The sequence below is a fragment of the Myxocyprinus asiaticus genome, chromosome 4 (genome assembly GCF_019703515.2).
Source record: "Myxocyprinus asiaticus isolate MX2 ecotype Aquarium Trade chromosome 4, UBuf_Myxa_2, whole genome shotgun sequence".
In the NCBI taxonomy this organism is placed as follows: domain Eukaryota; kingdom Metazoa; phylum Chordata; class Actinopteri; order Cypriniformes; family Catostomidae; genus Myxocyprinus; species Myxocyprinus asiaticus.
Window position 1 is genome coordinate 24,354,758 of NC_059347.1, and position 21,738 is coordinate 24,376,495.

Genomic DNA, 21,738 nt, shown 5'->3' on the forward strand with positions numbered 1-21,738 from the left:
TCAGCAGCCTAAAAGAATTTCCCTTCTAAAAGAGTGGCACTCACGGAGAGCGTCTTTTTAAAGATGCCTTTCCATTTGTGTTTAATTCCTGGTTGCAGTCGTTATCTCTCCGCTTCCGACGGCCACGATCGCTGTTTCACGTGCTTGGGCGCTGCCCACGCAGAGACGGCGTTCGTGGACGGGTCATGTCCTCACTGCAAGAACATGACCATGGCAACGTTGCGGTCATGGCTTTCCTTCTTCAGAGGGAAAGCCACCCCAGCGGCTCCCTGCCGCGGTCCTTCTACCTACGGGTTTGAGGCTGCGTCGGTTAGCACTGGGGGCGATTTGGGGACCTCAATGGGAGCTTCTCCACCGGGAAACCCCCCCCCCACGGACCTCCCGTTCCCCAGCACACTCGTTTGCCACGGTTGAGTTCTGGGATGGGACCGCCGGCTCGTCTCACGGCGAGTTCGCGTTCTCATTTGGCGCTTGTGAAGTGGATGAGCTCTCAATCGCAGCATTGGAGAGCGGGCTCGTCCAGTCTGACGCTGAGGACTCAACTGGGCTCCCACCCTTGGGTGCGGTCGCCCAGTCACAGGCTGACGTGGAGCTGGCAGCCATGCTTGCCCATGCGGCTGCGAGCGTCGGGCTGGAGTGGAACCCTCCACACCCCCCTGAACCCTCGCGGCTCGACAATTGGTTCCTGGACTCAGAGCACTGCTCATGGCCATGCCCCGTCCCGGTTCCTTTCTTCCCGGAGGTGCATGATGAGCTCACGAGATAGTGGCGGGCACCTTTCACTGCCCGGACCAGATTTGTGCCCGCAAAATGCTGCCACCTGGCAGAACTGTCCGAGACTCCCATCCAGGGCCTGTAGGATTACATCGTCACTGGCAACTAAGGCCTACAGTGCCGCTGGACAGGCTGCCTCCGCCCTGCACGCCATGTCTCTCCTACAAGTGCACCAAGCCAAAATGCTGGGAGAACTGCACGAGGGTAGTTCTGACCTGGGATTGATGCAGGATCTGTGCTCTGTGACCGATCTCGCCCTCCGGGCGACGAAGGTCACGGTGCAGTCTCTCGGGCAGGCGTTGTCCACCCTGGTGGTCCAGGAGCACCACCTTTGGCTCAACCTGGTCGAGATGAAGGAGGCTGACAAGGTATGATCCAACCATCTCCCAGGTTGGCCTATTCAGCAACACCGTCGAGGACTTTGCCCAGCAGTTCTCAATGGTTAAGAAGCAGATGAAGGCTATCCAGCACATCCTGCCGTGGTGCGGATCAAGATCCCACACCCAGACTGCTCGTCGCCAAGGGCGTCCCCCTGCAGCAGCAACACCGGCTCCGCTGCAGCCTGCCCCAGGAGGCTGGCCCCGGCATGGAGCCACCCACAGAAAGCAGATGCCACCCGTCTCACGGCCCGCCGCTAAGAACCCGAGGAAGACTTCGAAGCACCCCTGAGATGGGCGACCCAGGGAGACAGAGACCCGCTACAGACCTGGAGCTGGTAAACAGACCACTCCATCCCCCGGTGGAGGGCCGGGAGAAGAATCCTTGTTTTCCTTTTCTTATGATTTTGCAGCATGCCCAAAGGGCCGCGGTACCCACATTTTCAAGAAAAGAGCAGTTTCCTCACTATCTGGGTCACACATTCGGTGTCCACGGCTGTCATTATCACGACTGCCAAGCACCGCACCTTTATGGCAGGCATGGCGCTCCGGAGGCGGGCCCCCCACCCCTGCGTGCCCAGCTGTGGCACAATTGCACCCACACCAGGACGGTTGTGTAGGGCTTTACTGGTTGTTTAGATCAGTGCTACTATCGGAAATAATTAATACTTATTTCTTTAGTTATTAATTAATATTTTAATTAATTAACTGAATCTAACTCATTAAAACCTCATATGGGGCTCCAGTAAATGTAGTGCGCTACGTTTAGGAGCGGGTTTGGTTATTAGCAATAATTAATAATTATCAGAGATAATTATTAATTATTAAAATCAATAGAACATTGATGAGAATCAATGTTAGCTTTTTTAATCCTTTAAATCAACAATTATCAAAGATAATCACTAATCATTAACATCAATGAAACATTAATTAAAATTAACACTAGCTTATTGATCATTCAAATTCAACAATCATCAAAGATAATTATCAATTATCAACAATCAATAGAATATTAATAAGGATTAACATTGACGGGGCACCACCCTGGAATCAGGGACTAATAACCAGATAGTATAACTATCTCAATATTAGATTGTTTTCTTAGGAAAATCGACATCCGAAGAATATCGATTTTCGGAAAAAAAACAATGAATGAAGGCTTGAATCCGAGCACTGACATCCCGTCAGCATGACACAGGTGTATGCAAAAAAAACCAAAACAATTCTCTTTGTAATATAACAAAGTTTATTTATGCATTAATATCAATTAATAATTAATACAATGCAGTCAATAAACTTCTGACTTACAACTACAAACTAAACAGTGATATGATTAGATATGGAAATCAAAATAATCATATAACACATGAGGGTGTGTGTGTGAGAGTGTGTATGTGTGTAAGGAGGGACGCGCACAAAATGGCTGACGTGACTCTCATGGAGAGTATGTCACACGAGACTTCCAGCCAGGGAATATGACCGCGAATGTGGGCGGAGAGAAACCAGTCAATAGTAGCTTTGGGACAAAGCTGAGCTTTATCAGGAAGCTATCTACTAGCCAAAAATGTGTGCCAGAATGTTTGTGAGGGGTCGCGTGTGTGTGTGTGTGTGGTTAGTACGAGAGAGAGAGAGAGAGAGAGAGAGAGAGAGAGAATTAAGTGACGGCCCCAAAGCCGATTTCGTGATTGTGGGAGAGAAAGCAGCTGTTAGTTAATCACTCAGAGACGGCTCGTAAACCATCCCGCGTTCTTTGATTCTTTAATGGATAAACTCAGTTTGCTGGTCTCACCCACGATGGCAGAAATGCACAACAGCCCAATGTGGTTGGACTAAAATACAGCAGATCAAATTTGTGATAATTAATACCCTGAGTATTAATAATGAGCGGACATGGCGGTCCGTAAACTGTACAAGCAATAACCTTGAGAGTCAAGAATAACACACTATAATATTCTATCTCTGCCCAGACATAAACATCTTACTTGAATCCCATGAGGATGCGGAATGTGTGTTCATCCGTCCTTTAACTCCGACTCAGTTCCTCAAGGCTCGGGTGATGACGGGGGGCTGTTTCCTCGCTCTGTTGGTGGGCGGTACGGCTGCTGATTCTCGGCAGGCTGGTGGATAAATTAGCAACATCGACTTTTATCTCTTCACTTCTGCAGGCAAACGGATGAAGATGCGGATTGCTCGGCAGTCTCCTTCGGATCTGTTAGAGTGTTCGGTGGAACACAGAGTAATCTCAACTCGTCCAGCGAGATGGAGATTATATGGCCACAGTTTCAAGTTGGACGTTACTTCCTTGTGCCACGAGGCTGCACCTGAGAGCAGCGATGAGCTGCATCTACACACGGCGAGCAAAGTTGCTGGAAGCAAATCCCGGAAGCATTTCAGAGGTATTTCTACTCCTGATGATGTCATGGTTGAGGGACGCTCTGTTGTGTGACTCATCCAATAGGAGTTGAGAGTTCGATCCTTTAGTGAGCAAGGCTTCATGGGATTTGTAGTCTGTTTTGGACTCCCTTTGTTTGATTTTGGCATGGTTTTTATCAGTAAGATTTATTACCTGGTATGTGGGGGCCTGAGTTAGGTTTTACGACTGTGTTAGGCCTGCCTTTGTCTTCTATCTGAATACATGAGGCCCAACAGTTGCAACAGGCCGCGAGGAAGATTTCCCTCCTCCCCCGTCCCAGACCAGTCCTATGGTGGGTATACGGAGCCAGGTAAGTACTTTGATGTCCCCAGACTCAGCACGGACATGAGTTCAGGGCTCGAGCCCCCCCAATGTGCCACCTCAGGCTCTGCCCCGCTGCCGGTATGTCCGACGTGGCTTGCACTCCCCAAACCGTCGCGGTGTCTGACCAAGACCGTCTGACTCGGCTACGTGATTCAGTTCGCCAGGCGTCCACCCAGTTTCAATGGCATCCGCTTCACCTTTGTGATGAGCTAGAACGCCGCTGCCTTGCGTGCGGAGATCGCGTCCTTCCATAGAAGGACGCGATAGAGCCTGTCCCTCCTGCCGAGATGAAGAAGGGGTTTTACAGCCCCTACTTCACTGTACCAAAGAAAGGCGGTGGGTTGCGGCCAATCTTGGACTTGCAAGTACTGAACCGGACCTTGCACAGACTCCCGTTCAAGATGCTGATGCAAAAACACATTTTAGCGAGTGTCCGGCATCAAGATTGGTTCACAGCGGTAGACCTGAAGGACGCGTACTTCCACGTCTTGGTTTTACCTCGACACGGGCCCTTCCTGCAGTTTGCTTTCAAGGGCCGGGCGTACCAGTACAAGGTCCTCCCCTTCGGTCTGCGATATGCCATCACTTTGGCATATAACGCCCAGGACACGCCACCCCCCTTGGGGCTACGAGCACACTCTACTAGGAGTGTGGGGCCTCCTGGGCTCTGACCAATGGTGCCTTTTTAGCAGACATCTGCAGAGCAGCGGGCTGGGCAACACCTAATACCTTTGCAACGTTCTACAATCTCCGGGTTGAGCTGGTCTCATCCCGTGTGTTGTCAGGTATGAGCAAGTAAGTTGCAGGACAGCTGGCCGGGTGTACCGCTTGCGTATAGCGCCTTTCCTCTCCTGGAGGCGAAGACGTGTGCTTTTTACCCCCAGTCGTGTTCACGAAGTCGTGGACCCTGGATGTCCTTCCTCCTTAGCCCTGTGGCAGGAGAGTTTGTGGAGAAACTCGTTGGTGGCCTAGTACGTGTGCTAACTTGGCCCTGTACTGGGGTAGGTACTCCACATGTGTTGGTTGCCCATATGTAACCCCGTGTGATGTATCTCCCATGAGACGGTTCCCCCGTTGGTGAACCCGTGTCTTCCTTGGGCAGAGGCCCCTCTGCCCATGGTCACCATGTTTGTAGAGCTCCTCCCCCCCCCGGGTAGGACCTACCATGAGGACTTCTCCACATGAGACCATGTGACGTATTTCCACACAATTTCCTCCCCCTCAGGCAGGGTGTGGTCTCTGCGGTGTCTTCCCCTTGGGAGTGACGCCCTCCCGACGCGGATGCTATATGGCCCCCAGCTGAATGATTTTTCCTTTTGGGGAGAAGAAAGAGAAGAGGGGCAGCCAGTCCCCATTTTTTGGGCAGTCGACTTGTTCCCGAGGTGCAGGGGACCACACGACGCTCGTAAGAGCGTTGGGGAAGGTTACGTGATGGCCAGGTGCGCTGGCTACGAGGCACACAATGGTCTGCCTGTCTCGCACTGCCAGTTCACGTAACACAGTTCAGCTAGTTGTGGTGTTTTGTATAGGGACCCTTAGTGTCACTACATCGACACAACGTCGAGTGAGTGACAGATAGGGAATGTCCTGGTTACTTTCCTAACCTCCGTTCCCTGATGGAAAGAATGAGACATTGTGTCCCTCCTGCCGCAACACTGAACTACCCGCTGAAATGGCCGGGACCTTGTCTCGGTTCCTCAGCACAAAACCTGAATGAGTGGTTGCAAGCCAGCTCCTTTTATACCCGTATGTCCGGGGAAGTGGCATGCAAATTCCATTCGCCAATACCAATTGGCCTTTTCTCAAAGATCAGAGGTGTTTGGGGCTCCCAAGGGCGACCCCTAGTGTCACTACATCAATACAAAGTCTCGTTCCCTCCATCAGGGAACGGAGGATACGAAAGTAACCAGGACGTTACTCAAACTAAAGCATATTTTTCCTATTACAATACGCATTTCCAAAGCCTCCACACCTATGCGTACCACTAGTAGAAACGAAATCAAGTCATTCCCCTGCCAGTAGGGCAAATTACATAAATAAATGCGGTATGTTGGTGAAGTGATGCAAGTCTGGTATAATAATGCTGCTTGTCCAAAGACTGGACTACACAGAGGATTAAAAAGGTTACTGTTATATTCATTTAAGTTGTAAGTAAAAGAAAATCACTAACCCTCTCTGACGATGACTGATCGTGAGGCTGAATGGAAGCCCACCACCCCAGCCGCATTGTCATTTGCCAGGATGAGTATGGTTACTGTGTCTGAACTGGGCAGGATCCGGCTGCCACCCTCAGTCCTCACTAACCCAATCTGTAAGGTCTCGTTGTCCTCAGGTTCCATATCATCTGTGATGAAAAACTCAAGGGTCTTCTTCACATCACCTTAATGGAAAAGAAAGAGCAATTCAAATGAGGAATGGCCTTCAATTATGCAATTTCAATTAGTGTTAACTCCAAATTAAAAACCATGAGAAAATGAAGTTCTCTTTTTTTTTTTTTTTTTTTTTTTTTTATGTATTTTCTTTTTAAAACAGGAAGATTAAGCAGGACATATTGAAGGGCTCATCATTTAAAAAATAAAATAAAAAGCCAATAGCCTTGAATTTACATCACAGCCATGAATGCTCCTTGCTATTGCTAGTCAGAGGCAGTTGGTATTAGGGGGAGGGACATTCTCATTTTAGAGGGAATATTTTTTGGACAAAAAATAGTACCTCAAAATGAGTCAATATTTTGGGTCTAAAAGTTAATTTAGTCAACTTTTAGGAGTACACTAGTATATACTGTAAAAGGTTTTAAAGCAAAAAGCATGGACTAAAAGCCACAAAACAAAATAAAGTTTTTCATATAAAGGAATATTCTGTGCTCTGTAGAAGTTAAGCTCAACCGAAAGCATTTGAGGCATTACAATGGCGTTTTAGTGCCATGTAAAAAAAAAAACAAAAAAACAAACAACAACTAAGATCTCGACAATAAAGTCAACATTTTGAGAATAAACTAGCAGCATTACGAGATTAAAGTCGTAATATTTTGAGAATAAAGTCAAAATTACGAGAATAAAGTCGTAGCTTTATGAAATTAAAGTTGTAATATTTTGAGAATAAAGTCAAAATTACGAGAATAAAAAAATATTTTGAGAATACATCATGAGGAAAGTAACATAAAAAAAGGCGCAAACACACCTCCTTTCTATGTAAATTAGACTCATTGTAAATTGTGCTTCATTCACAAAAAATGCCTGGCGCTATTACCACAAATAAAAGTATTAAAAAGTAAAATAAAATAAAAGAATTTTATTTTAAAGAGATGCTTGTGAACATTTTCAACCCATCATATCAGCAGTAATTCATCACACACTAATGATGAAGTAGAGAGTTATAGCTTGGCATATATCCAGATGCGCTTTGTAGTCAAGCACACTTTTTTGCAGTTATTGACTTGATTCAGGGAAAGGCTACAAGTGCACAGTGCCTAGAACTGTAACCAGATGATCTATTCATATTATGGGAGCTGTCTAAATTGCGGCAGGCATTTTTTTGTGAATGAAGCACGATATACAATTAGCCTAATTTACACAGAAAGGAGAGTGTTTGTGGCGAAAGAACTATATGAAACCCATCTTACTATATGAAACCCATAATGCTCTTCTCCATCATCTGATCAGTGTTTGATGAATTACTGCTGATATGATGAGTTGAAAATGTTCAAACATCTCTATTAAATAAAATTCATTTTACAGCCTACTTTTATTTGCGGTAATAGCGTGATCTAAATTGCGGCAGGCAATTTTTTTGTGAATGAAGCGCAATATGCAATGAGCCTAATTTACACAGAAAGGAGAGTGTTTGCGGCGAAAGGAATGACAATGACTTCTTTAAAATACTCAAGAAACAGCGCAATTTCAGTGCTGATAGCGCCTGCTAAAATAGATTGCGGGTGGTTAATGAATAAGATGCATGTTTTTACTGAAATACCATGTGCAAAAGTTGCGCAACTGTTTAGTGAATCTGCACAATGTCTTGAAATGGACCTATATAATTCACAGCATTTCCAATAATTTTTTCGCTTCACTTGAGAGCAAGCCAGTATCTTGCTCCTCACTTGACAGGCACCCACAGGTGTACTAACTCCTGTACTAATGCACACCTCATTCAAGAACAGAGAGCTCTACGACTTTATTCTCATAATTTTGACTTTATTCTCAAAATATTACAAATTTATTCTCGTAATTTTTATTTTATTCACAAAATATTATGACTTTTTTATTCTCATAATTTTGACTTTACTCTTGAAAAATTACAACTTTATTCTCATAATTTTGACTTCAATCCCGAAATATTACAACTATATTCATGTAATTTTGACTTTATTCTCGAAATATTACAACTTTATTCTCATAATTTTGACTTTTTTCTCAAAATATTAGCCTATGACTTTATTCTCATAATTTTGACTTTATTCTCGAAATATTATGACTTTAATCTCATAATGTTACGACTTTATTCTTGAAATTTTTACTTTATTCTTGAAATATTATAACTTCATTCTCAAAATGTTAGATTATTATTATTATTATTATTATTATTATTATTATTACTATTATTATTATTATTTTTACGTGGCACTCGTAGTGGCATAAATTTGATTACCAAAAAAAAAAAAGAAATTATTCAACTCGTCCTTCCTTTTTTTAAGCAAAAATAGTGAGGCACTTACAGTACAATGGAAGTGAATGGGGCCAATTTTTGGAGGGTTTAAGGCAGAAATGTGAAGCTTATAATTTTTAAAAGCTTACTTTACATTAATTCTCCTGATAAAACTCATGTTTTATGCTGTAAATTTGAATAAATTGTCATTTTTTGTCATTTCAGGGTTTTAGGTTTCATGGTGTCATGTTGTCAAGGCAACAAAGTTGTGACATTGTCTATAAATTTAAACAGTTAAAGGAATAGTTCACCCAAAAATGAATATTATCTCATAATTTACTCACCCTCATGTCATCCCAGATGTGTATGACTGTCTTTCTTCAGCAGAACAAAAATGAAGATTTTTAGACGAATATCTCAGCTCTATAGGTCCATACAATGCAAGTGAATGGGTGCCAACTTTTTGAAGCCCCAAAAAGTACATCATAAAAACAATCCATACAATTCCAGTGGTCTAATTAATGTTTTCTGAAGTGAAACACTAGGTGTGTGTAAGAAATATATCGATATTTAATTATTTGCTTTAATAAAAAGTTTCGCTTCCGGCCAGCTTGAGGTTTGTACATTGACGAGGGTGGAGTTCAAACTGCCTCTTGGATGGCGTAAGCGCAAAAGCCTCCTCTGCATAGATATTCATACGTAAATACCTTATTAGCAGCTGTTTCTATGGACCGCAATACTGTTTCCACACAAAAGCAGTTTATGCAGTGGTCTGAGCGAGGAGCTCGGTCTGAGACATCTCCTCCACTCACTTACTTGCATACAAACCAATTCAAACAGCTCTCTTTGTTGATCGTTCCAAGATGGCACCGCAGTTGATGTATCAAAACTAGCCGAATGTGGCATCTATGTATGATTATGTATGCTCTTTTTTTCTCCGTATTTCATGCGCAAACTTGCCAACGTGCTTGACCTCAACCCTCGTGAATTTTTAGTAAAAAAAAGTTTTCAATATTGATCTGTTTCTTACACGTTTCGCTTCAGAAGACATTCATTAATCCACTGGAGTAGTACGGATTACTTTCATGATAGCTATATGTGCTTTTTGGAGCTTCAAAAAGTTGGCACCTATTCACTTTCATTTATGGACCTACAGAGCTAAAATATTCTTCTAAAAATCTTCATTTGTGTTCAGTAGAAGAAAGAAAGGACACACCTGGAATGGCATGAGGGTGAGTACATTATGAAAGAATTTTCAATTTTGGGTAATCCTTTAAGGTTAGTAAGTGATTTTTAATACTGAAATCATACAGTATTAACATGCATATTGTTTACTTCTTGTGGCTATACTTTTGAAACTTTTTGAAATTTTAACATTTACGGACTGGCCCAATTCACTTCCATTGTAAGTGCCTCACAGTTACCCAGAATTTTACTTTTATTTTTAATTTTTTTTAAAGAAAAGGAGAAACAAGTCTAAATACATTTTTGTGGTAATCAACATTTTTCCACAAATGCTGTCGATTAAGATTAAGTTGTACTGAACCTGGAATATTCCCTTAATGGGGTCTTTAAGGTGCCAGAAGTATACAGTGTGAATTACTCAGCCAGGGTATGAAGTATGTACAGTGTAAAACACGGTACAAGGTTAAAAATGATCCTGGATTAACAATTTCAAGTGTGAAAAGCCCAAAAGTAATTGGTTGATTGTATCTGAATTTTAATTGCCAAATGTAATTGCTTGAAAGTAATTCATGACTCATGAAAACTAGTGTTGACAATACCACCAAAAACACAAAGAGCAGAGCAACATTACATGACTTACCTTCTGCAAAGATGAGGCTCTCCCCTGTCCCATTGAAGTCAGCATTGGGTGTGGCGCTGCCCCCAACATATTTCCACTCCACTGTCACCTGTCCCAGACTACCTCCTTTCCTCTCAATGACCAGCAGCACTGTTGTTTGAGGTTCCTCTCTCACCTCCAGATAGAGCCCATCTTCAGTAGCATTGGGGCTAATGCTATAGAGCAGAAATATTCCAAACGCATCTCCATTCATTCCTATAGTCACTAAAGCTGTGTCAGGCTGCTGTATTGTTGGCAAGTTCTTAGTAGCTGCAGTCATGTTGGCCAAACTAACCCTCAGGATTTTAATCATGAAACTCTCATCCACCTCTGGCAAAGAGTCAGTCAAGATCGGTACAGTGAGGTGAACAACCCCTGATCGGTCGATTATGGTTGCCGTCTGGGCTGTCATGGTGATGTAGTCACTCCCAGCAACAGCCTGTGAGCTAAACAGCGAGGTAGTCGCTGTGGCATTTTTTAGATAGGTGAAGGTTTGTGGGGAAGTGCTCAGCTGGCCGGCCCCAGATGTTACCCAAAAGCAACTCGCTCTGGAGGCATTGGTGAAGCTGAAAGCTTGACAAGCTCGTTCCCGAAGGCAGAACGCTGCACAGAAATTAAGGACGTTTGTGACTGAGGTGATGTTGATGGTTCTGCGGAGGGCATTAGCAGGCGCTCCGGCCAATGGAGAATCATAGTAAATGAGGAAATCACGGCCCTCCCTCAGAGCATTGCCCACAACGTCAATCTCAGAGGTGCTGTACAGGATCTCAAGCAAGCCGAAGTTACCACCACTGGAGTAAAGGCAAACAAGTTTGCACACATAAGGCACACATAAAAATGCATGAACGTTACTGCCTTAGATAACTAAATATAAACAAATTTTCATTTATTTTAACGACAGCACAAGCATGTTTTTCATGTGAAACATTTCACAAGAGAAGAAGTCTGATAGGTTGAACTGACTTCAGTCATGCACTAAATATGACCTTGGGGTTAATTTTAAAAAAATACGTTAGTTCTGAGAAAAGGTCTAGCATCACTTGTTTGCAGATGCCACATTTTCTGATATCTAATACAATTAAATCCATGCATGTGAAAGTGTGACTTAAATGTCAAAATACTGTTCGGGGCAACTGTATAATTTATAGTCCAAAATAAAATGAGTTTAAAACATAGGAAAAAGTTGACATACCTCCTTCGAACTGTAATGTTGGCAATAAAGACCCCTTCCAGTGGTTCCTGGACGCGGTACACTGCTTGCTCAAAGTACACAGTTCCATGAGGGTTGTCATTAGCAGGAACAATGATGTCAACCACTTTCTCGGCTCCAATGTTTCCACCATTGGTGGCACTTATGAGTTGGACCTTTATAATCTAAATTAAACAGACCTGATTTCAGTATTAAACAGTTTTCATGCCCCCTTAATGAAACCAAGAAAACCACACTCACCTCTTCAATTTCAGGTACATCATCAGGTAAAACCTCCACTTTCAGTGTCTTTAATGTTTCTCCAGGAGCAAATCTGACCTCACCAGACACAGGTCTAAGATCACCAGTAGCAGGTCTTCCATTGACAGTGGCTCCCCATTGGACAGCCACATCACCAGTAGTTCCAGCATTTCTCACTATGGGTAGAGAGACCTCAAAAGCACTCATTGCTGGCTCCTCTATTGTGATAGGTGCAGCCTGAAAAACTAACCACCAAAATATACATTATATATCCTCTAAACATTGTTACCATAGTTAAATTAGTCATGTGTAACATGTTGCATATAAACCAGCTGAAAACATTATGTTTATCTTAACAACATCGTGCATGTCATAGTTGTCACTAAACTAACCAAAAGATCCATATGGATCATCAGAGGGTAGGATGGTAATAACTGCCTGTGTGAGAGTGCCCAGGAGAGCACCCCCAGTGGTCTGGTTGAGAAGCTCAATTCGGAAGGTCTCCTCCAACTCAGGCACCACATCATTGATGATAAGGATGGGAACAGGCTTGCTGCTCTCTCCCTCCAATAGAACCACATCAGAAGAAGCCACACTGTAGTCCTCTCCTACATGTTATAACATTCAGATACATAAGCAATGTATATTTGACATATCTACAATAGTGAATGTGTGAAATATAGAGTGGGGTCCAAAAGTCTGAGACCACAAGAGAAAATGCTTCTATTTTGTATTTTTCACATGTAATAAAAAAATAAATAAAAACATATTTCAATATTGATAAAACGTTATATCAACAAAATTTGAGTGATAATGGAACTAAAAAAATAACATGAATTTGATCTTTAAACATAAGGTTCCATTTGTTAATATTAGTTAACAACATTAGATAACATGAACTAACAATGAACAATACATTTACAGCATTTAGTAATATTTTTTAATGTTAATTTCAACATATACATTTTTCAAATTAAAAGTTGTATTGGTTAACATTAGTTAATGAATTATAAACTAACATTAAATAACAATGAACAATTGCATTTACTAACATTAACTAAGATGAATAAATGTTGTGATATTAAATTGATCAATTGTTAGATCATGCTAATGCATTAACTTATGTTACAAATGGAACCTTATTGTAAAGGGTTAACAGAAGTTCTTAGTATTTGGTATGAAAGTGGTTGTTGCAGTGACAGCATGCACTCGAGCTGGCATGGATTACACTAATTTATGCAAAACCTAATGATTCATATTATCCCAGTATGACTTAAGAATGTTCCAAAGAGCATGTTGTGTGCTTCAGTGGAAGCAAGGAAATCTGACCTTTTGTACAAGTGTTAGCCAATGTAACAAATTTGCTCATTTGATTGTATATTTTATTTGTTGTAACAATTATTTGTTTTAAATTTAAAATTCAAAATCCTAAACTTCATTTCCAGGTTTAAATTACATTTCGAAAAACTATTTTAAATGTGGCCTCAAGAATTTGGGCCAGACAATTACATATGTGAATTGTGATGGGCAGGAAAATACACAAAATACAAAACAAAAAACAAGAAAAAAAATTAATTCCTTTTATAAAAAAAATGTGGTTTCACTAACTAGGGAAAGGCTATTTTAGCCAGCTACAAATGTGATTACAATGTCTGATATTGGTTGAGATACATTTGTCATTATCACTCACCAACCCTAGCAGTCATCGGTACTGCTCTGAACTTGACTGACACATCAGCAAAAATCCCTCCAGTACGTGTCACATTGATAATAGGCCCGGTATAGTACTCCGGCACGCTCACTGCTGGGGAAGACAGCTGTATCACCCCAAAAGCATCATCACTGGCCTCTATAATGACTTGAGCAACTGTGATGTTCCGTGGGCCGAGATGAGGTGAAAGAGCAACTGGAGAAACCAACAAAAACAATTATTTATGGTGCATATCAAAGACTATTTGTTAAAGAAATTACTAAGCAAATTTAATAAATAACAATTAGAGACTACCTGGCCTGTTTTGTAGGCCTTCAACCAATGTGACATTGACAAGTTCCAAAAACACAGCCTCCGCTCTCTCTGGTTCCTCGTCATCAAGCACCGTTATGGTCACATTTACTTCACTTTGATTGGCTGAAAATATCACTGACTCCATGACAAGCACAAAGTCATTGCCTGCACTGGCCCGACCCACTCCTGATGTGCTATATGGAGCTGCATCAATGTCTCTCAATGTTCTGTACGTAACCCGCACCATTCCCATTAAGCCCCTTCTCCTCTGTATGGTCAGCGTGATGACTGTGTTAGCTTCTGCCACACGGACCAGTCTGCTGCTTTCAGAGAATACAAACAGTCCATAAGGGTCGTCGCTGGCTAGAACAGTTAATATGGCAGTAGTCTCCTTCCCAAGTCGACCATAAGAAACATTTGAGATGCGGACATTGAAGCTCTTGTCAAGTTCTGGGATGTCATCTTGGGAAATTAGTAGGTAGATGTTCCCAATGGTTTGACCCACTTCAAATGTCACATTACCAGATCTAAAAACAAGTTCTCCCTCAGAAGTAGCATCTGCTTCCCAGTACACTGTCACACTGGAGAGTGCGCCAAAGGTACGATTCACCTGAAAAACACAGGGAACTGATTCAAACTCAAACATTTTTGCTCTTCATTAAGGAATAGTTCAGCCTCATGTCTTTAAAAACCTATATACTGCTAATTTTTTGTGGAGCACATAAAGATACACTTTGATGAAAGAGCTCTTTCCATACAACGCCAGTTCATAGTGGTCAGGAAAAATGGTGTGTCACATTTGGTTACTACACAAGCAAGAATCAATGGCTTTTTGGCATCAGTGACGCTGACGTGCCATAACTGAATTTGGATGTGGTGGAGGTGAAGATTCTCAATGAATTATGACAAAATGTTTCAGCCTCATCTCATGAACATAACCTGAACCTGGCAACATTTTAGCAAAACTAAATTCAAGCCTTGTTACATGTTTTGCTGCAGTTTCCCAGTGAAATGTCCAGTGGTGGGGGGGTGCCAAAAGCGAGTGAAATGGTATCGTAATCTGGCAAGGTTTTTAAGGTGAATATTAAATGTTTTAATGAGTAAAACGTACCTCCCTAACATAGAACTTTAACCTAAACCTAACCAATAGTGATTTAAAATTAAATAAGAGGTAAACAAAACAGTTATCCTTACACTACACCACCTAAACCTTGGATAGTATCCAATAACAAAATGCAAAATGAAAAGCAAATTTTCTGAAGCAACCACGTCATCTTGTGATGCTTCTATGACACTTTCATCTCAAGTGTCAGCTTGCGTGCTTGGCTGGACTTGAACTGGGGCTTCCGAGTCTAAAGTCCAAAACTCTATGAGGTGAGCTATCGCTGGAGCTAATCACATTGGAATATGTGTGTAAATGTTGCTGAGTCTGTAATACAAGTTTTAAAATGTATAATTTTTCACAATGATGTAAAATCTGTTTCAATATCATAACATAGCAGTGTGTGAGAAATAGTGTGAAAAATACATGTTTACAAAGTCATAATAAGCCATTGTAGTCGTGATTTGTATGAAAGTGATAAAATACAATTGTTGTAGCGCCTCTAGTGTTCATTTCATCAGGAAACTGCAACGAAACATAGAATTCGGCACGTAAAAGTCAGTTTGCAAAAATATACTTATAGTAACGTTCATTCTATGAGACTAGGTTGAAAATTTCAGTCTGTCCCTTGCACAAAGCAATTTTAGAGGACTTGACATATAGCACAGAAACCGTAATGACTACATAATGGCGTATTTATGGCGCCAGTTTTTGTCCTTTTTGGAAAATGGTAGCCCCTGGTTACTATGAACTGTCATGGGCTGGCCATAGCTGCGAAACCACTTTATAAAAAATTCTACTTTGTGTTCCATGGAAAAAAATAACAACATAAAGGTTTGGAATGACATGTGAGTAAATAATGACAGAATTTTCATTTTTGGGTGTGCTAGAATTAGTACAGACCTGCAGTATCACGGTACTTCTGCCCTCTTCAGGCTCTGTGCCATTGACATTCAGAGAGTCAGCACTGAACTGGAAGACACCATGTGCCTCATCAGAGGCAGCGATGGTCACAGTGATACGAGCAGCAGCACCAAGGTTGGCTTCAGAACAAATAGAAATATTTGTAGTAAGTGTTGTCATAAAATTAGCAAACCTGTGGAAACCAAAAAAAAAAATCTTGAACCAGCCTAAGCTTGTTTGCTGGTCTTAGCTAGACTCCAATCCTAGACAGACTGGTTTGTTTGCTGGTTTTGGAGGGGCTGTAGCGCTTTTCAGCTGGTCAGGCTGGAACAACCAGCTAGACCAACTGAAGACCAGCTTGGCAAGGCTGGGAAACCAGCTACACCAGCTTAAACCAGGTAAGCCCAACAAATGATGGTAGATTTGGCTGATTTAAGCTGTTTTTTCAAAAGGGAAGTGTGAACATTTAAAAAAAAAATAATAATAATCCATACTTTGTACTCAGAATGTACTGTCTACATAGGGCACAAAATGATTGACATTTTCAATAAACTATTTAACACTACTGCCCTCCCCTAAATATATAGGCTATTTGCTTTTCCCACGTCTCTTCCATTATGGTTTCAGGGCTTAAAACTGTGTAAACAGCTTGGCAGAAATCAGGGTGAGCTGTGGTGCAAGTCTATAGTCCAGACAAGAGTCAAGGGAATTTTCATTTGACCGTTAAGGACTATAGCTCTTAAACTTTACAACTTTTAATCAAGGACTTACAAAATAAAGCATCTGTTAGGGGTGACCTCAATTGCACAATAAATCAACATAAGAAAGAAAAACAAAAGCACACTAAGCATTGACTTAGCATCAGTTAACACCAAGTTAAGTTAAAAAGAGGTTTTCACTGCATTTCAAGCATGCCAACTTAACTCTGCCAAGGCAAGTTTATTAGCACAAATGAAAGATAATGGGGCATGAAGTGCCTCTAAAGGTCAAAGCAGTATAAATTCAAGGAGTTGGGAAACAATACAAATAAAACGACCAAAAGGGAACTTGTATAATACTATGAACTGTTTTCTCAAACTAATATTTTATACTGGTGCTTTTAACTTTCACACATCTTCTTGGTATTACAGCCAATATTGGGAAGGAGGTAAGAGTAAACCATGAGAAACCAAGAACTTTCATGCAGGCTTAAGAATCTTACCATGATGATAGTGAAAAGATGGGAGAAAGAAGTCAGTGTCACTCTCTCCACTTCCACTGCCCTCGCTTGCAAAAAACTCATCCACTTAAGGAGCACACAGGAGCCAGAGAACAGCAGGACAGGAGCACACAGGATTCACACCAGAGGTAACAGGAATTACATACAGAACATATTGAAATCACACAGAATTGTCCATGGTCATGCCATGGACAACATGAATGGAACCCAATGCATGCAGACATCATAAGGGCAAAACCATGGAGGTAAAGAGAGGACAAAGTCTTTCAATTCAAAGTTTTAGTAATATAAAGTCCAGATGGAGCAATTTCCAGTCCAATGCATCCTATAATAAGATTTTGATCTGAGAATGGCAGGATAACTCAATTCCACCTTGCATATTTTAAAATATGAGTTTTCTTACCTCCTCCATTTGGATTATAGAGTTCCACTCTGAAGACTTTATCCAACTCTGGCACCAAGTTATCTATAATGGTCACATTGATGTACTTGAGTCTCTCGCCAGGGAGGAAGTCTAGAAATCCCTCTGTGTCCTGTCAAAAGAATGAAAGTAATTGTTCTGTTTGTAATTTACAAAAGGCAGTTCCTTAGGGAATCGGCAACATATATTCAAAATGTTCTGTAAAGTGAAGTTGTTGATACCTCATAGTCCTCTGAGCCGACAGCTGAGAGTGGAGATGTGCAATACCCCACCATCACAATTCCGAGAAGTCCTTGTGCTCTGGCCACCAGCAGACTGACCACACCAGCTTCCTCTTGAACAGTAATGTGGGCCTCTGTCAGTGCTGGCCTGATCATACCCGCAGGGACTGGGTCAGTTTGAAACTGCATCAGGCCTGAAATTGTGTAGTGAAATTAATACCAAATAAATACAATTTATATTTAGAAAGCATAACCTTAACTATAACCTGTCTATTATGTCTTTCAAATGTAATTTGTAGAATGTAGCCAACATGTGTTAAAACTTTAAAATAGCAATATTCCAGTGTACCATATGGATGGTCGCTTGCTTTGATGGTAATATTGTTGATGGCATTGTGAGAATCAATGCTGGCCCCACTGGTTGGAGTGGAACCTGGTTTCCCATCACCAGACTCTGCTGAAACTAGCCTAACCAGGAAGTGCTCATCGACCTCAGGTAGATCATCATTTAGAGCCAGCAGATTTAAGACCTAAGAGATTCAAGAGGTCAAATATTAATATAAATACTGTATGAACACAGTCTTTGCTAATATTACAGATCTACGTGTATATTCTTTAGCCATAGAGCGCTGTCAGTAAAACAAAGATGACTAAATCCCCACTAGATGGAGCCATAAGTAAACATTTTGGCTGTAATACAACATTACCGCTTCACATTTCAAATCAAAATCAAATCACTTTATTGTCACACAGCCATATACACAAGTGCAATGGTGTGTGAAATTCTTGGGTGAAGTTCTGATCAACATAGCAGTCGTGACAGTGATGAGACAGTACCAATTTACAATAACATCAAATTAACACAGCACAATTTAAACATCTGATATACACCCCATTTACAATTCACATTAACTGCATTGTCGTACTGTTAAAAACGTAATTTTTTAAATACGTTTTTAACAAAACGACAATGCAGTTAATGTGAATTGTAAATGGGGTGTATATCAGGGACGAGTCAAATTTACTTTTGTGGTAATCAACATTATGTCACAGATGTCGATTGCACTTAAATTGTGTTGAACCCTAATAAATATTCTATAATTATTAATAATTTGTACAATTAATAATTATATAATGAATTACATACAATTTATATAATTATTAATTGATAATTATAGAATATTTATTAGGGTTCAACACAATTTAAGCTCAATCGACAAAAGTAAATTTGACTCGTCCCTCATTTTCTGTAAAGCAAGCAAAAATCGAGGTTATAGTGAGGCACTTACAATGGAAGTGAATGGGGCCAAATTTTGGAGGGTATAAAGGCAGAAATGTGAAGCCTATTTTAGAAAAGCACTTACATTAATTCTTCTGTTAAAACTCATGTATTATTTGAGCCATGAATTTGTTTAAATCATCATTTTTATAGTCGTTTTAGGGTTTGTTGACATCGTCATGGCAACAACATTGTAAAACTGGCTATAACTTTACACAGAAAAGGCTAGTAAGTGATTTTATCACACTGAAATCATGTTTGTGGCTATACTTTTGAAAAAGTGAGTATTTTAACGTTCAGAAATTGGCCCCCATTCTCTTCCATTGTAAGTAGCTCACTGTAACCCAGATTGTTGCTCTTTTTAAAGAAAAGGAGGTCAAAATAAATTGTTGTGGTAATCAAATATGGAAGTAAGTTCATGACTAAAGTCTTTGAAACACAAAAGCATGTTGAATTGCTCTAATCGAACAAATACATGCATTGTATTATCAGTGCTTGCATTTAAATGCGTTGAATTTACAGTGCTTGCATTTTGGGAGGCTGAAATGTAACGTTGTATTTTGAAGCATTGAATATTTCATCTGAAAACATTTCACACATAATTTCATTATTAAAAATTCAACAATAAATATTTACCTTCCAAAGTTAATTTCCAAAATATTCAGCTCATTTGAAAATACAATCTAGATTTTTCGACAGGTAAAAATCAGCCCATTCTATTTCGCTTAACAAAATTAGCTTCTTCAAATTCAGTGGTTCAAATTCGGTTGGAAATTCAACCTTCTACATCCGGGAACTGCTGGAAAAGCAGCAGAGTACCGATGCACAATCTCCTACTGAGTTCTCACCAGTAGGTGGTGCAATGCAATTGGGTGCTGACTGCTGAAGACTAAAGCTACAGGTAGAAAGAACAACCGTGTACGTTCTGATAGTTTGTTTTTCAAAATTGTTCGAGGGTAGAAAATAGATAAATATTTGATTTGCGCAGGGTGGCCATAAAACACACCTTTCCACTGACTGGTCAACCCGCGTCATCATCTGTTCCTCAATCCCGTGCAACAGAATAATTATCCACCACTGCCAAACTTTTATTGCAACTACATATTATCTCTCTCTCATCAAACAGCCGGACTAAGGAACACCTGTGACACAAACCGTACTAGTCAGGGAAGGGACTAGACGAGGCTTCGTGCCAACTTTCTTCTGTGTAGGCATGGGTTCGGCAACCTTCGTGTGCCAGAGAAATATCAGTTCCATATTGATTCAATTCACGAGACATTGCTGAACAGTTTGGGGAAATTCCTTTTCCATGACCTAGTTGAAGCCTTTGTATCATTACACCAATCTTATGATTGGCAATGGTGTTTGAGCCAGCCCTTTTAGGCACACATTTGCTCTATATAATCGGGCTCTCACACACCCTTTCTTCAGAATTTTTTTCCTTCAAGACCAACATCATCTCGTCTTGACTACGCACCTAAATCAGCCCTCGCTATTGTTAGCTTGCTCGAGCCTTTATTAGCGCTGTACACAGATGATTGACGTGCTCTGAGTGAGAAGCTCCATCTGATAAGCGGCAGCTATCTGTGCCCGTTATCCGCACCCGCTCGCACGTTTCGCGATCGTGTGGTGTGCTTCCGGGCATCTCAGAGAAAAATCAACCCACACTCCACACAAAATGCTCCTGTCTTATAAATGGCAGCTCCCCTCAACACATGCACGAAACTCAGCGCCCACCGCGCATTGCGCAGTCACATGGCGCGCGTTACCAAGCATTTCTCAGTGTGTTAAAAAAACGGTAGTGTGTGGTTATTCCAGTTCACGACGCGACCGCCTCGCTTCAACAGCATTCTATCCTCCACATTACAGTGCAGGACATGCCCATTCTGTGCTCCGAGGTAGTAAATCTCCTAGTGAGAGAGGCAATGTGGTCAGAGAGAATGTCACAGCCGTTATTTTCTCATCAAAATGCAGAAAAACGGTGGCCTCTGGGCTATCAGCACCTGTGACATTTGACATTTCAGTTCTGTTCATAATGATCACATACAAACAATTCTCTCTCTTATGTTTGCATGCTCATAAACCATACCTTAGTGTACCTATTAAATTTGTTTAACATTTTTCATTCTTGAGAATTTGCCTTGCTTCCCCATTTCACACACTGCACAACCGTTTCCCAATGGTGAGCGGCGCACTATCACAATTAGTGTCAAATATAAAGTGCCCGCTACCCCCTTATGTGAACATGTGGCGGGCGCTCACAGGCATGTCAGATTGGGTGCTAAAAATAATTGAACATGGGTATTCGATCCAATTCATGCACAGACCGCCTGGCTTCAATAGTGTTTTGTCCTCGATGGTTCCGTCACGGGATGTGCCTGTATTATGTGCAGAAATTCACAATCTCCTCACAAAAGATGCGATAGAGGTTGTTCCGAGCTGCCATGGCCGCAAAGGGTTTTACAGCTGCTATCCGTTCTTTCAGAAGAAAGACAGCAGGCTTCAGCCAATCCTAGATCTGAGATGCTTGAATCACATGCTGGCAAAATGCCCATTCAAGATGTTAACTCAGAAACAGATCTTATCGCACATCTGCCCATGGTACTGATTTGTGTCAGGCTGTTCTTGAGATTTGTGTTAGAAGGGATGACATATAAATTCAAAGTCCTTTCCATCGGATTGTCTCTGTCACTGCACACGTTCACAAAATGTGTCGATGCGAAGCTCTCCCCTTTGAAGATGAACGGCATGTGCATTCTAAAT

General features: G+C 41.3%; 1 protein-coding gene across 2 annotated transcripts in view; it reads right to left on the minus strand.

The window, feature by feature from the left end:
• LOC127436647 (adhesion G-protein coupled receptor V1) overlaps window positions 1-21,738 on the minus strand; it is a 214,255-nt gene that overhangs the window by 157,596 nt on the left and 34,921 nt on the right. For both annotated transcript variants that reach the window (XM_051690924.1, XM_051690913.1), the window contains exons 22-33: window positions 18,046-18,226; window positions 17,697-17,890; window positions 17,458-17,587; window positions 17,037-17,120; window positions 15,836-15,975; window positions 13,831-14,440; window positions 13,516-13,731; window positions 12,218-12,433; window positions 11,826-12,070; window positions 11,568-11,749; window positions 10,358-11,166; window positions 6,059-6,268 (exon numbers count right to left, since the gene is read on the minus strand). In XM_051690924.1, coding sequence (XP_051546884.1) covers window positions 6,059-6,268; window positions 10,358-11,166; window positions 11,568-11,749; window positions 11,826-12,070; window positions 12,218-12,433; window positions 13,516-13,731; window positions 13,831-14,440; window positions 15,836-15,975; window positions 17,037-17,120; window positions 17,458-17,587; window positions 17,697-17,890; window positions 18,046-18,226 — 3,217 coding nt within the window. The remainder of the gene's footprint in view (window positions 1-6,058; window positions 6,269-10,357; window positions 11,167-11,567; window positions 11,750-11,825; window positions 12,071-12,217; window positions 12,434-13,515; window positions 13,732-13,830; window positions 14,441-15,835; window positions 15,976-17,036; window positions 17,121-17,457; window positions 17,588-17,696; window positions 17,891-18,045; window positions 18,227-21,738) is intronic.